General features: G+C 46.0%; 3 protein-coding genes across 3 annotated transcripts in view; all 3 read left to right on the forward strand.

Moving 5' to 3' along the window:
- Positions 1–3659, forward strand: part of CCR75_003189 (uncharacterized protein) — a gene marked incomplete at both ends in the record, with an annotated part of 5427 nt that extends 1768 nt beyond the window's left edge. The window contains 5 exons of the mRNA XM_067961286.1: positions 53–1874; positions 1927–2060; positions 2116–3336; positions 3377–3586; positions 3646–3659. Coding sequence (XP_067818636.1) covers positions 53–1874; positions 1927–2060; positions 2116–3336; positions 3377–3586; positions 3646–3659 — 3401 coding nt within the window. The remainder of the gene's footprint in view (positions 1–52; positions 1875–1926; positions 2061–2115; positions 3337–3376; positions 3587–3645) is intronic.
- A 9799-nt stretch (positions 3660–13458) lies between these two features.
- CCR75_003188 (uncharacterized protein) lies at positions 13459–13707 on the forward strand (the record flags this gene model as incomplete). Its single annotated transcript, XM_067961285.1, has 1 exon — positions 13459–13707. One exon carries the CDS (start codon positions 13459–13461, stop codon positions 13705–13707), a length of 249 nt encoding a protein of 82 aa, XP_067818637.1.
- Positions 13708–13773: 66 nt separating this feature from the next.
- Positions 13774–14019, forward strand: CCR75_003187 (uncharacterized protein; the record flags this gene model as incomplete). The annotated part of the gene is made up of 1 exon (XM_067961284.1): positions 13774–14019. The coding sequence occupies one exon, from the start codon at positions 13774–13776 to the stop codon at positions 14017–14019; it is 246 nt and encodes an 81-aa protein (XP_067818632.1).
- Positions 14020–14354: the final 335 nt, after the last annotated feature.

Genomic DNA, 14354 nt, shown 5'->3' on the forward strand with positions numbered 1-14354 from the left:
TCCGCATTGACAATGCTTGTATACGAACAGACATTACAATTGTCGTCCCAAGACAAGAGTACTTTGGGCTCGGGACATATTATGAATTTGGCTACAATTGATGCCAATCGCATCTTGGAGCTTTTTTACGTGATTCACTACTCGTGGGCCGCTCCGGTCCAGCTTATCATTGGTTTGTCGCTGTTACTCCAGTATCTTGGTATTGCATCTTTCGCAGGTGTCTTCATGATGGTTATATTACTACCTACAAGCGCAGCATTGTCGTCCAGAGCTGCCTTGATTTCAAAGCGAATGCTCCAATGCACTGACAAGCGCCTGAAGTTTCTCACGGAAATATTTCAGCACATTCGAGTAATTAAATTCTATGCATGGGAGAGTGAAATGCTTGATCAAGTGCACTCGATTCGAACCCAAGAGCTACAGTACTTGAAGCAGACAATACTATGGAACGTCTGTGGAAAAGTCTTTCTTCAAGCAGGACCCGTGCTCGTATCGGTTGGTACGTTCGCAGCGTATTCATACATTCAAACGGAACCGTTGACGCCCGACAAAGCGTTCACAGCCATTACGCTCTTTAGTATCTTTCGACTACCACTTACGTTATTACCTCAAGTCTTTTCACTTTTATTTCAAGCAAATGTATCCATTCACCGACTTGAATCGTTTTTGTACCGAAAGTCCCACGTAAATGTAGCCACTTTACTCTCCCCTACAAATCGATCGTATGAAATTCGTCATGCAACATTCAAGTGGTTAAAAAGGAACGAGGAAAAAAAAGCAAAAAAAAGCACGAAAACAAACGACAATCAAGTCGATGATAGTACTCCGTTATCGAATGTAACGATTTCGATACCAAAAGGAAAGCTGACACTTGTGGTTGGCGCTGTTGGAAGCGGCAAGTCGACTTTATTAGCAACTGTATTGAGAGAGCTCCAACCAGCGTACGGGACTGTTCAGATGCCGTCAATTAAAGTGTCGTATGCTGCTCAGACGCCGTATTTAACCCATGCGAGTGTGCAAGAAAATATTCTATTTGGAGCTAAATTAAACACACCTCGTCTTCATCGTGTGATTCAAAGCTGTGAACTCGAGCACGAATTGATTCAGCTTCCAAATGGAGTACATACTGAAATTGGCGAAAATGGTGTAACCTTAAGTGGTGGACAAAAACAACGGCTTTCGATTGCTCGCGCTGTGTATCGAAACGATCAAAACTTGTATGTATTAGACGATGTATTCTCGGCTTTAGACGCGCAAGTGGCAACACGTGTCTTTAATCAATGCTTCAATGACTCAACTAATGGGCTTTTAGCTGACTCCACACGGATACTGAGTACCCATTCGCTCCAATTTGCACCAATGGCAGATTGGATTATCGTAATGGACAACATGCGAGTTGCTGAAATGGGTACATTTCAAGAGCTGATGCTTTTAAATGGGTTATTTGCGACAATGATGCAATCACATCAACACACGGACAAAAGCAATGTCGAGACAACAAAGTCTACTTGTAATAGTGCTTTTTCTCAAATAATTCAAGATTCTTTGACGGTAAGCGATCAAGAGAAGACTTGTATGGAACATCGTAGTGGTTTGATTCAAAATGAAGACAAAGTTGACGGGAAAGTCGCATGGAGGGTCTATTTATCCTACTTGATGTCGTGTGGTAGCATAACTACGATTGGCACACTTGCATTATTAATTGCCATGCAAATGTCGTCGGTATCGACGGATTTATGGCTAACAAAATGGACAAGCCGTCAACCTACTGGCGTTGCTTTGTCGTTTTACCTTTCAATATACGCGTATCTCGGTCTAAGTACCATTGTATTGGGATTCGTTGGGGACCTCTATGGTCGATTTGCTGGACTTCGGTACGAATGAACGATTCTCTTTCTAAGCGATACGCTACTTACTTGTCTCTAGTGCTTCAAAGCGAATTCATTATAACCTACTTCGACACGTTATGAAAGGAACCATGCGTTTTTTTGATACAACCCCTGTGGGTCGTATACTCAATCGATTTTCAAACGATATCAACATTATTGGTTCGTACTCAAGTGCTTTGATTGAAAATGTGATCATTTAAACTCATTGGAATCGTTGCTTTGCTAGATCAAAAGCTAAATTCCACCATTCTTCAATTGAGTATTATGCTTTTAGCGCTTGGTAGCATGCTAGCCATCCAGAGCTTCACCGCTCCAATTCTTCTTCTTCTTTTCGTTCCTGTATTGATGTGCTACACTGCATACCAACAATATTATGGCAAAACCTGTCGCGAATTGCAACGTTTCGACAATATTTCGAAAAGTCCCGTATACACCCATTTGACCGAAACATTATCCGGATTGGTAACAATTCGGACATTTCATATGGTACAGCAACATGTAAATATTCAAGCGAAAAAAATTAATGAAAATACCAAGGCATTTTTGCTTTTGAATCTTTGTAATCGCTGGTTGGGAGTACGGCTTGAATTCCTTGGTGCAGGAATTACATTTGCGGTTGCGTACTTTGTTTGTCGCGACCGTGCTATGCTTTCGAGTGCCATGGCTGGACTCTTGCTGAGTTACTCGCAAAATATGACGTCGTTACTGAATTGGATTATTCGAATGGAAATTGATATGGAAAATATGATGAATAGTGTCGAGCGGACAGATGAATATTGTCGCGTTGAGACGGAACCTGTGACGCTTGTAGCTCAGTATTACGACCGCTATACAATCACCAAGTCCCGACCGCTTCAGGTACGGCCACATTGGCCCGAACAGGGCAAAATTGAGTTTTCAAACGTTTGTGTTCGATACGATCCTTTGTCTCCCCCCGTTCTTCGCAATCTTTCCTTTACTATTCATGGCGGCGAAAAAATTGGCATCTGTGGAAGAACAGGGGCAGGCAAGAGCTCGTTATTAATGGCACTTTTTCGAATGGTACCGATTCAATTAAAAGGAGGTGGCGAGATTTTTATTGATGAAGTTTCGACAACAGCCGTGAGTTTAACGGAATTGCGCTCTCGAATTGCAATTATTCCACAGGATCCCGTTCTTTTCGCCGCAAGCGTTCGTTTTAATCTCGATCCGACACGACAAGCGACGGACAAAACATTGTGGCAGGCACTTCGAAAAGCCCGTCTTGAAACATTTATTCAAGGGTTACATGGTGGTTTGGATGCCGAGATTCTTGAAAGTGGGGATAATTTGAGTGTCGGCGAGCGCCAATTGTTTTGTTTGGCTCGTGCAATTCTTCGCAATTCTAAAATTTTGTGTCTTGATGAAGCCACGGCTTCGATGGATCACTCCACAGGAATGAAAAACTTTTTAACTTGCGATTTTTTTTGTTATTGACTAAAAAGTGTTTTCTTTTTGATGAAATGTAGACAAATTGATTCAGGCGTCTATTCGAAGTAATTTTGCCGATACGACAGTGTTGACAATTGCTCATCGCGTCGAGACGATTCTCGATTATGAAAAGGTGCTTGTACTTAAACAAGGACGTATTGCCGAGTTTGGTTCTCCTTTGGAACTGCTTAGCATAAAGCAGGGCGAATTTGCTGGCATGCTGCAAAATTCGAGATGGATTAAGGATGGTACTTTGTGATCGACTTTTCGTGCGTATTGCTTGTTGTTAACTATTTTTTTCTAAAAGTTAACTCAAATTAAAACACGCACAAATTTGCAGACATTGTCAAACATTGCAATAAAAATTTACCATGAGCTAAATTTGACACCGTTTTTGCTTGTAATTTATTGTCCTCCTCTGAAATTTACAGCTTTCTCTATGTCAATTTTAAAATTTGACAGCTGCATTTATTAGCTTTAAATGCAAGGTGTCATTTGAATTTTGACCAGCCACGTAATACTCGCTTTTATTTAGTAATATTAGTAACCCTTTGAAATGTAACCGGATTTTTGTAACGGGCGTTTCGTAGTTTAAAATTATATTTTCTTATGAGGAATGATAAAAATTGATTTTATTGAGAGGAAAAGTACAAAACTATTATCTTTTATTATTTTTGACTTAATTGTTCCAATATTACCAAATTTAATAATATTGAGGCAACAAGACATCAGTTCCAATCATTAAGACACGATAAGGCGGTGCGCAAGTAGTCGCCATACATTGTTTGTTATTAATATATTATAGCCACTAGATAGAAGATTGTTATGAAGAACTTAATGTATAAGTAGAGTTTTCCTTTTTCCTTTAAAGCCTTAGAATTTACCCTAGTTAAACCTTTCTCTGCACCTCGTGCACGTGAAGTAGTCGAGGCACCCCACCTTCACTGTAATCAGTGAAGGTTCACTAGTACTGTTGTTAGTACTATTCCGTTAAACCTCGTAGCACTTCGTTGTCCATTCAACGGCTTGCGCACGTACCATCCATCCTGGACATGTTGGATGAAGAAGGAGGGAGCTTTCAAGCTCTCTTGGGAGGCCCCCACGTAAGGCGTGAGAGGTCCGCTGATTTGAGTGACCTTGATTGGAGAGCCGTCGTACGTGAGAGTTTAGCCATAGGTGCAACAGCCGTAAGCGCCTTGTTGTCACTCTACAGAGAGATGAGACACATAGCCGAGTTCATAGAACATGAACTTGACGGGGTTCAAGAAAATGTAGCCTTGCTTCACCAGCAAGGCTCTCAACACGCGGAGATGTTGAAAGAACAGGGTGCTCAACAATTGAATTGTTGAGACAGCAGCATTCACATGGGACGTCGCTTCCGCGTCGACCCGAAAGCTTTAAGATCGAAATTTATAAGCTTAAGGCAGTCGAAGGCGACTCTCCTTTAAGATGGTTCGTCGAATTAGACGATGCCGTCGAAGCTCGCCGCATCAATCATGATGCGACGAAAGTGAAATTTGGCATGTCCAACTTAGCCGGACGTGCCACATCTTAAGCTTACATCTCAATCTTCGCGACCCATTGGTTTTTGGATCGTATGAGGTCTTCAAGACATCTTCCCGACCCATTAGGTTTTGGATCGTATAAGGTCTTCAATCCCGGCTCAGAAAAACCTTTGAGCCGCCACGTGCCGAATTCAGGGCTCGAGCAGAGCTCCTGGATTTAAGCAGGACAAGCGTGATCTTTACGGTTATGCCAACTTACACGATACCTTGTAAGTTGTATCGTGAGTCATCCAATCGAGGAACAAGCACAGGCAACTGTGGCTATCAATGGTCTTGCAGACGGCCCTGTCAATACTCACCTGTTCTGGATCGAAATAGAGACGCTAGACAAAGCGATCTCTGTAGCGGAAAAGGAGGACTTCAGCCTGAAACAGGCTTTCGTCCACTCGGGTGCTTATCGTCCACCGAGAAGCCAAGAAAATGGAGGTCCAGAACAAATGGATATCTTGTATGGAGGGATCAAGAAACCTCGCATTTTAAGTTACAAACGATTACATAAATGTAATCGTTGTCAAAAGACGGGCCGCTACGCCTATGTGCGCAATGCCCAAAGCCAAGTGCCTAGAAATACCGATCGAAAAGATCAACCTCCCGCTAGTAGCAGCGGAGGGCGCGGATCCGACGCTGTTGCGAAATCGCAACGTCGAGGGGGATTGTAAGAGAATAAAACGGTCGGGGTCAGTAGATGCGGAGCCCCCTACTGATTCAGCAACGTCAGAAAAACTTGCAGGCCTTTTGACAAAGTTGCTCCTCACACACAAACGTTGGGTGTACTGCCGCAGGTGATGAAATTAACCTCATCCCCTTAAAAAATCAAAGTATCAAATATTTTGCTACTTTAGTCCCTAGTCGATTGTGGTATGCCAAACAATTTTATTCGACGCCAACCGCTAGAAGATCGCAGGCTCAAGTTCATTCAGCGCAATATCACTATTTCGAGGATGACAGTGCGCCTAGCAACAGGCGCATCTGTAACAGTATAGCAACGGTGTAGTTGGTATCCAATACACGTTAAAGGGTAAACAGGACGATGATGATTTAATCGTACTTGATTTGGATAACAAGTTTGATGTCATCCTTGGAATATTATGGCTCGGAATGTACGAGCCATGTAAAACTGGCAGCATTAAGCCGTGACAATGCCTGTGTCTTGTTCGTCAGATGGCCATCTGATGAACGTCTTGGAACGTCCCTAAGCGTGTGGATGTCCTACAAGTGAGTGCGATGGCCTTAATTATGGTGTGATCGTTCGCACGACTGCACAAGGCCTCGGCGTGATTACCCATCATACTGTGGAGTTAGATCCCGACGGCTGTTCACAAGCACAGACAGCGTCAAATTTCGACCACTCGAAAGAGTTGAGTGGTACGAAACAAGGATGCTTGCTTGGAAATCAACATTTAAACGCCTGTCTATAAGAGACAAGGCGAAAGTCCTAGATCGGGTCGATCATAGATGATCTCGCTGTGGGTGTGCAATTACAGGTAGAGGCAGTTGGGGGGAATCATGAAGCAGTGGCCATTGCCTCGTGAACAAGTATTAGCGATCGACTAATTCTTTGCCGATCACTTAGTAGCGGGTAATGTGAGGAGATCAACCTCGCCGACCTTTTGTATGTGTAAAGCAAAAGGAGGGTGGTGCATGCGCTCAAAAAAATCGAACGCTGCATCAGTTCCGGCTCAAACGCCGATACCACGAAATATCGTAATCATTCATGGTATGTCTAAGAATATAATTTTCATCGATGGACCTGATGGTTAAATTCTATCAGATCCTCTTGCGTTAACATGATATTTCGTTCACAGCAGTAAGCACCCCAAACGGAATGCTATAATAGTGTCTATTCATGCCACAGGGACTTAGTAATGCCCTACGACATTTAACAGATGTGTAACTAACCTGTAAGATCGGTGCTGGATTTCGCACCGAGCTATTTTGATGATGTCGTCTTTCATAGCAGACCCATGAATGGAAAGTCGTCGCTGATGCCCTTTCGCGCCGACCCGATTTTAAGCCGGCTGCGCAAATCAACAGTGAGTATAAGGCCACTGTTGCAACAATACGTGTTCCGTCGTCAACATTACTCGACGACGTAAGAAGATCTCATCAATACGATAAGGCTCTTAAAAAGTGGATGGATTACCTTACAGATTCATCCTTACAATCCTTTAAGGGATTGTCGAAATTGTATCGATTCTCGACAGAGTGATACACAACACGCATTAAAAAATCTTAATTATGTTATTTCCAAAGAAACAAAATATCAGACATATCAAACAGAGACGAAAATTAGTCATAGTGATCAGACTTTCGTCCTTGTTTGATATGACTTACTGTATTACACAGGCATTGCTGGCGACACAGCTCGTGTTGTCATTCCCACCCACACTTTTCCATAGAACAGCACTCGGACCTGCTTGTGGCGTTCAGCTGTAGTTCTAGTGAAGAAAAAAAATGTATGGTTTTGGTTACGTGATCATATCCAATAGTCTTGGTCTGACTCAGCATAATATGGAGATCAGGGAGAATAATTCGCTCGAGCTCCGCTGATTGCAGGATTGCCTCCGTTATGGCCTTTGTAGACCGTCGACTTATTTTTATAACGCGAGCCCGATCCAACTGCAAAATTAATTCTTCTTCGACTTGTGCTTGGATTGTACTACATAAGCGCAGCCTCTCTTCACTTTTCAGTGCTTGCTGGATAAAGTCAGGCAAGCGCCTGCATGCCCTCGTACCTTCGACTAGCCCCGCAATGATCGCCCACTCGTCATCTGTGCCTTCTCGTACTTGGTGCTGCCTGCACGAGCAGCCGGTGCCGGACATAGCAATCTAGGGCGAGTAATGTTTTACCCTGTGAAAGCAGAGGCGTCGAACATGAACTCTTCAAAACGGTGGTTTAGGCTGTCAACTCGCGGCGTTGCCTGACGTGAAGCCGTCGCTCCGGTACGGACCACTCGAGACCATTGATTTAAAACTGGAGCTTGGGCCCATTTGTGTTGGCTGCAAAGACGACGGATTATCTCTTTAAATGCTCACTTTGTCGTTAACAGTTCCCGCTATATCGCCGTCACCATTTTCTGCCAGTCTGAAAATGTCCCTCGCCCTTGTACGAAGACTTGCTCAAATAGACCGACTAAAGCTGCAGCTACCTCTGCGGTCAGAGCCGGAAAGCGCTTCCTCACCGCCGATAACTGAACTGGCACTGCACTATAGGCTTCGGCGAATAAATGCCTTAATTTTCGCGCCACGCTTCCACTTGTCCCACGTTCGGTGACTCAGCCATGTCCTCCACCAGCGCTTCAAACATATCTACCGATGATATTGACAATTGAGATGATGATGGATGATTTAAAACTGGCCTGCGATGCGTCGAAAAACAAGGCTCCTCCTGCTCGCGTTCAAGTGAGTGCGCTGGCTTTGCTGTCTCCCAGGGGCTGGCGGAATTGAAGTAGCCTTAACAGCCGTACCGTCTCTTATTGTAGCCCTATCCTCACCTGCTTTCTCCAGGTTGACCTTCACCCCCTCTTGTACGGGGACTTCAGGGTCTAAGCGACCGGCCTGATAAGGCTCAGAAGTAAAATCCCGCGGTCTCGCCGATAAACTGCTCGGATTCGGCGCTTAGAACACCGAGTTTGACCCGTTGCACCTTTCTCTCGCTTGGGTGAAACTTCCTATGGCATGCTCGTCTCCGCCAGCGTCACCCGCAGTTCGTGGATGACGTCTCCACTTAAGCCGTCTGAGCATGGTTCCGCGCCCAACGGGGCCGATACGTGTGGCTCTATCACCTCCATTTCCAGTCCTCCCTCGGGAGGAAGCAGGAGTGGGGGCGACATCGCTCTCTTGTCTAGGTTTTATTATATCAGAAGGGGCCAAATTATACTCCTTTTTGACCAACTGATCATTGCTTCGCCGATTGGGAAGTGATTCGACTTAATAGTTCCAATATTTAAAAGAAATATGGTAATATTAAGGAAACAAGACATTAGTTCTGTTGATTAGTTGATTTTATTTTAAATTATCGCTACAAAACACGATTGAGGAAGACACCTTCCACCAGTACGGATAAGTACTAGTTAACCTTACACTTATTACAGTGTAGGTGAGGTGCCTCGAAGCTTCACGTTCACAAGGGTGCATAGGAAGGTTTCTATAAAGTTACGAGAGCTTAGCTTTAGGGGTCTAGATTAAGGCTGTAGAATAGGGAAAAAGTAAAACTGTATTAATATTTCAAGCTCCTATGTAACGATCTTCCATCTACTACTTACTCTATTATACTAACAACAAACTATGTATGGCGCCTCCATGCGCACCGTACAATCGTGTCTTATAACGATTGGCGCGCTTGATTTAGAGTTAAATTAACCAATTGATAGAACTAATGTCTTAATTCGTCAGCATTACCAAATTTGGTAATATTGGAACTAATTAGTCAAAATTTATATGATAGTAATTTTGTACTTCTCTTTTTATTTCCTCTCAAAGGAAAAATTATTCATGTAACGGACCTCCTGTTGCATCACCACCCCGCATACAAAACGCAAGGACGAACCCCGCGCCCCTTAACCAACAGTCATGACGTGGTGTGACAGGAAAATACTGTTATGTCTCTCCTGTAATTTTGCATCATTGATTTTTATTTAAAACTCCATTTTCGCATTATTGATTTTCGTTTAGAGATCAATTCGTTTGGTAACACAAATGTTTCAGTGGACGCTAATGCGTTTCTGTTGGGAATAGTTATTCTCCTACTTTCATTGCAGGCGACTGGAATATGTCATTTGCTGATGCCATTGCAGGTGTCCGTGACAAGTCACCTGCTACACCACTTGTAAATGACTGGTCCAAGCCACCGTCAACGCCCGACTCGGTGGCTACTGTGAAGGCCGCCGGATCATCCGGAGCCGAGTCCGTAAAAACTTTGGGTTCTAACGTGACAACCAAAGAGCTTATGACGAAGTTGTTCGACCCGTCTGACTTTTTTGGTGGGGAGTCATCTGATGATGACTTCATGGGCGACGATCACTCAGATGACTTTGGTATGAGTCACCAGGAACTATGTGATCGTGCAGGGAAGAAAGTTGCTGGTGGTGCTAGTTTGCTCCACCAGGAAAGAAGTGATTCTGGGGATCGCACCGAGAGCCACGTTACCGTTTACATGAGTCAATTAGAAAGCGACCGCAACACGTTGCGGCACGCTCCGGAAAATAGCATTGGTTGCTTTCTAAGGGTAACCTAGCTCTAGGTTTGGTATGACCAACGATCGATACCACATTCCGTTATTCGACTGATCCAGGGTTCACAAGTCTGGTGATGATGGAACGGAATTCTTCATCGATGCCTTCGGCGGTACACTTGAAATCGGGCAAAGGATGTCAAACCTTTGTTCCAAGCTTGGACGGCATTTATCAAGAATGCGCAAAGCATAGGCCGCGATGCTGGCTTGACAAACTGAATAGTTTTTCGTGAATGGTTCGAAATACAGACCGTAGTCGGTGCATGCTACAGGCTGCAAGAAAGACAGGGGTACCTTGTCTCTCGTGGGGGTACCTTGCCTCTCATGGGGGGGCTCAAGTCAATGCTGTTATTAGGGCGCAGGTCATGCCCCTGGAAGCATATTCCGTTAAGTATCCTCAGTGAAGGACGCTCATCTCTTGTGAGATGCGCCTAGAAAAACTCCGATCTTTTTACGAGCGCGGGATGCGCTCGTTCTCCGATGGACTCTCTGTCGAGGAGGATGGGTCTCGTCCTACTGTCGGACGAGACCCGAACGTCCATCATCAGCTGGGAACGAGGCTCCAACTATCATGCGACTGTGGATACACTCGCCAATTATAACTCGTTCGAAGCCCCAATACCTCACGGTAGTTCGAGAGGCGTTCAACAAGAACACGCTTCTCACCACTCGAATCCGTCAATCCTCTGGCTGTAATCGACTCCAATACTGCAGCAAGATGGACCTTTTTGCTGATACGATCAACGAAAACAAGAATACTATTATTCTTGTGATCGTCGTCGGGAAATCCGAAGACGAAGTTCATAGATATGGACTGCTAACACTCTACCGGAACAGGCAGAAATTGTAACGGAGCACGGGATGAAGCACTGGGCTTCACCCCTTGACAAACTTTGCAAGCACGTATGTACTTGCGGACGAACTCATACTGGCGTGGCCAGTAGAAGTCGCGACTTATCGTGAGATAACTCTTCTCAAGTCCATGGTTACCACTGATTGGTGCATCTGGCACTCATACATGATGCGTAAACACAAATTATAATATCGGCTCCAGAACGCCCACATCCCAGACAAAGGGTCTATCTGGCAACGACAGCAAGGGCTGAATGGAAAACCACAAGGGAGACGTGTAGAATACACTTGCACCTACAAAACATCAGCCGATTTAGTGACGTTGGCAGGATCGCAGCATATTTAAAGGCAAAAATACCGACCGAATTTGAGATGGAAGACCTGGACACTCATACTCCGGAATCACGGACGTCCATGATTGGGAGAGTTTCACTCAAGCTGGCGGGTTGTCCTAATTTCTTAGATGGTGTGGTGCGACTCCTCTGGTTTGGCACTACCATCATTGTGAAGCACCCCAATGTTGGGCATAGGCTTCAATGTCTACAATGCGGTAATCTGGGACACACAATAGCCCGGTGTAGCTTCACCGATGCCTTATTAAGAGGTCCAGGAGGATAAGTCGTGACAGAAGACGACGTGCGCGAGCTCGAGGACCTAGCCACAGCGTTTTCTAGTCTGGATGAAATCGGATTTATGGCGGCGAGTCGGTTAACGCTCCAGGATGCAGCAGAAGAAGCTGCTTAAGCTGCTGTCACGCCCCCGCAGCAGCGGGCAGCGGGAAGCAGCATGTACATCTCAAGCGAGGGGGCTCAACGCCTCTCCCGCAGTGAGTAGCGCACCCCAAGCTGAACAACGGACGAAATTCGAGCATCTACAGCCTGGACCCAAACCGATGGAACAACACCCTTGGTTAACCCGGATTTCTAGAAAGGGGCGCTCAACAAACTTGGCTTCCTGCGCAATTCCGGCCAGACCAAGCACTGCAAAGAGAGCTGATCACGCAGAGGACGAGGATAAGGGAAACCGGCAAACAGAGGACGATGAGAAGCAACAGGCAGAGGATGAGACGAAGACACAGTTCGGGGGAACGGCTCCAGCCTGTCGACGATCGATTTAACATCAGACATCCGAGAGGATGAGAAGGCGAAGGAGAAAATTTCTCATATCACCGTGACTTCCCGGAAGTCGCACCACAAAACGGTCGGGCGTGAGCGAGGACTCGCTCCAATTTCACCAGTTCTGGTAATTATGACTATTAAGCGGAATGCGAGGAAAACTTTCCGCCAGCTGGTCCAGCGTATTGCAAAGCGGCAAACAAAGGCTCTATCGATCGGAGCCAGGTCGGTACACCCCCCAGCAACACTCTCCGAGATGGAAATGCACTGGGGCTCAGGGCAGTTGTTACACCTGCTACCGGGAATTGCGTTGCCATGTCAATTTGTTAAGCGGCGGTGGACGCCAACTTATATGATCCAGGAAGGTCGCTTGAACACCTGACGGCCTGCCTGAAACGCGGTATCAAAATTTCGGGCCTATTAAATCTAATCGACCAGCTTGCCCACGATCAATGAGAGCACATTTTGGACAATGTTTGTCGAGGGTGGAAGGGAATGACTCGCGCTGAGTCGGCGTCGTAGGTACGGTGGTACTTGGAAGATAATGCCATGAGCTCGTCGTTTAAAACGGACATAGTACCCAAAGAAGCATGGGGAGGGAATGATACAGTTAAATGGCATCAAACTTCTTTAAACGGTCTATTTATGAGATTGAGAGCATCGATAGCGACTCGCATGGCTGGAGGTGTGTCAAGTATGTTCCAATCACAGTCACACGTCATCACAGAGTGGTCGAGATAGCAGGGGAATATCCGCTTTCAATTGGGGAATTTGTGGATAAAGTGGTGGCCGGAAAAATTGACACACCATCGAGTCCACCGCTCGTACTACAGTATCACGAGCGCCATCATTCAGCTTTTCTGCACTCAGGGATCACGAGCCGGCTTCCAGATTTTAAATTGGAAGAGACCAAGCAAGCAACTAACGCGCAATATGGACTACTGGAGGAAGAGCGCGTGACACGTGCTGGGCACTGGTTCAAGAGGTTATAGCTCGCAATCTTTGCTGCGGGAGGGCTAAAATCGGGCACTACTGCGGTCCTCGCAGTGAGCGCAACGCGCAGCCGATTTCACCTCAGCATAATTCTGTCACAGCTAACTCTCCGGAAGGTGCGGGCACGGATCTGACTCTGAGGGTAGAAACCCCGCGGCAAGAACAGAGTCGCGCGCTAGTAATGGTGGAGCGAGAACTAGTCCTTCAAGCGCTCCCAACGACGCCGCCGAGTCGTCTACGGGAAGCCCCGCCGATGGACCGGAAGAGGGCATGAGTCTTCTCCTAAGCAAGCAGAGACAGGGAAGGCTGACGCTTCACACAAGCACAACACGACAGACTTTAAGCGTGGCCGCGCCGAGCCGATGCCGATGCTTATGCTTGCAAATGACGAGAGCTGCGATCGTATAGATCGAGATGACTGGGATGCTTCATGGGAGCAGCTACAACCAGCGTGGCTCAACCCACAGCAACTGGATTTTCCTACTGCCAACAGCTCCACCGCAGACAGGGAGCGTTTAGTCCGACTCGCACTGGACCAGCTTCTGTGGCTGGTAAAACGCTTTGTATTTCCGGGAGAGCTTCTGCAAATACTAGATAGCTCGGTCGTCTAACAATGGATGAGGGAGAGCAGGTGTGACTGCGTGGAGGATGCGTTACAGCATTACAGCAAAACACCGATGGATCAGCAAACAAAATTATGGGTGAAGCGATGGCTCGAACACGTGAGACGTAGACCAGATCACACGATGCTGTCGCCATTAATGGACAATCTTGACGACTGGACTCAGCAAGAGGTCCTTAATTACGCCGGGGATGATTGCGGAGGAAGCGAGAACACTAAAACTAGACTGGAAAAGAATGTGGGCCAAGCACCGAGACCCGGACCAAGCGACTATGTCTTATTGGAGTCTCGGTACTACTAAGACCCGCGGAGTGGCCATCTTGCTTACACCCAAGGCGGTCTCTCTAGCTACAGAGTGGAATGAAGACAAATGGAATTCACGGGCGATCGGCGTTCAAATCGACAATTTGTTTCTTCTAAATGTATATGCACCTACAATTCGAGCCGAGCGCCGGAAGTATTCTTGGAACATGACATCGGGCGACACTGTTCTGTTAGGGAATATTAATAGCGTACAAAGCCCGTAGATAGACTGATTAGGTCCCCGAAAAGCTAGCCGGCCTTTAAGTCCCGCACTACAGGAGCTGGTAAGGGCGATGGGCATGAGTGACGCTCGGCATCTACGGGATTATGCTG

The sequence above is a fragment of the Bremia lactucae genome, linkage group LG6 (assembly GCF_004359215.1).
Source record: "Bremia lactucae strain SF5 linkage group LG6, whole genome shotgun sequence".
Lineage (NCBI taxonomy): Eukaryota > Oomycota > Peronosporomycetes > Peronosporales > Peronosporaceae > Bremia > Bremia lactucae.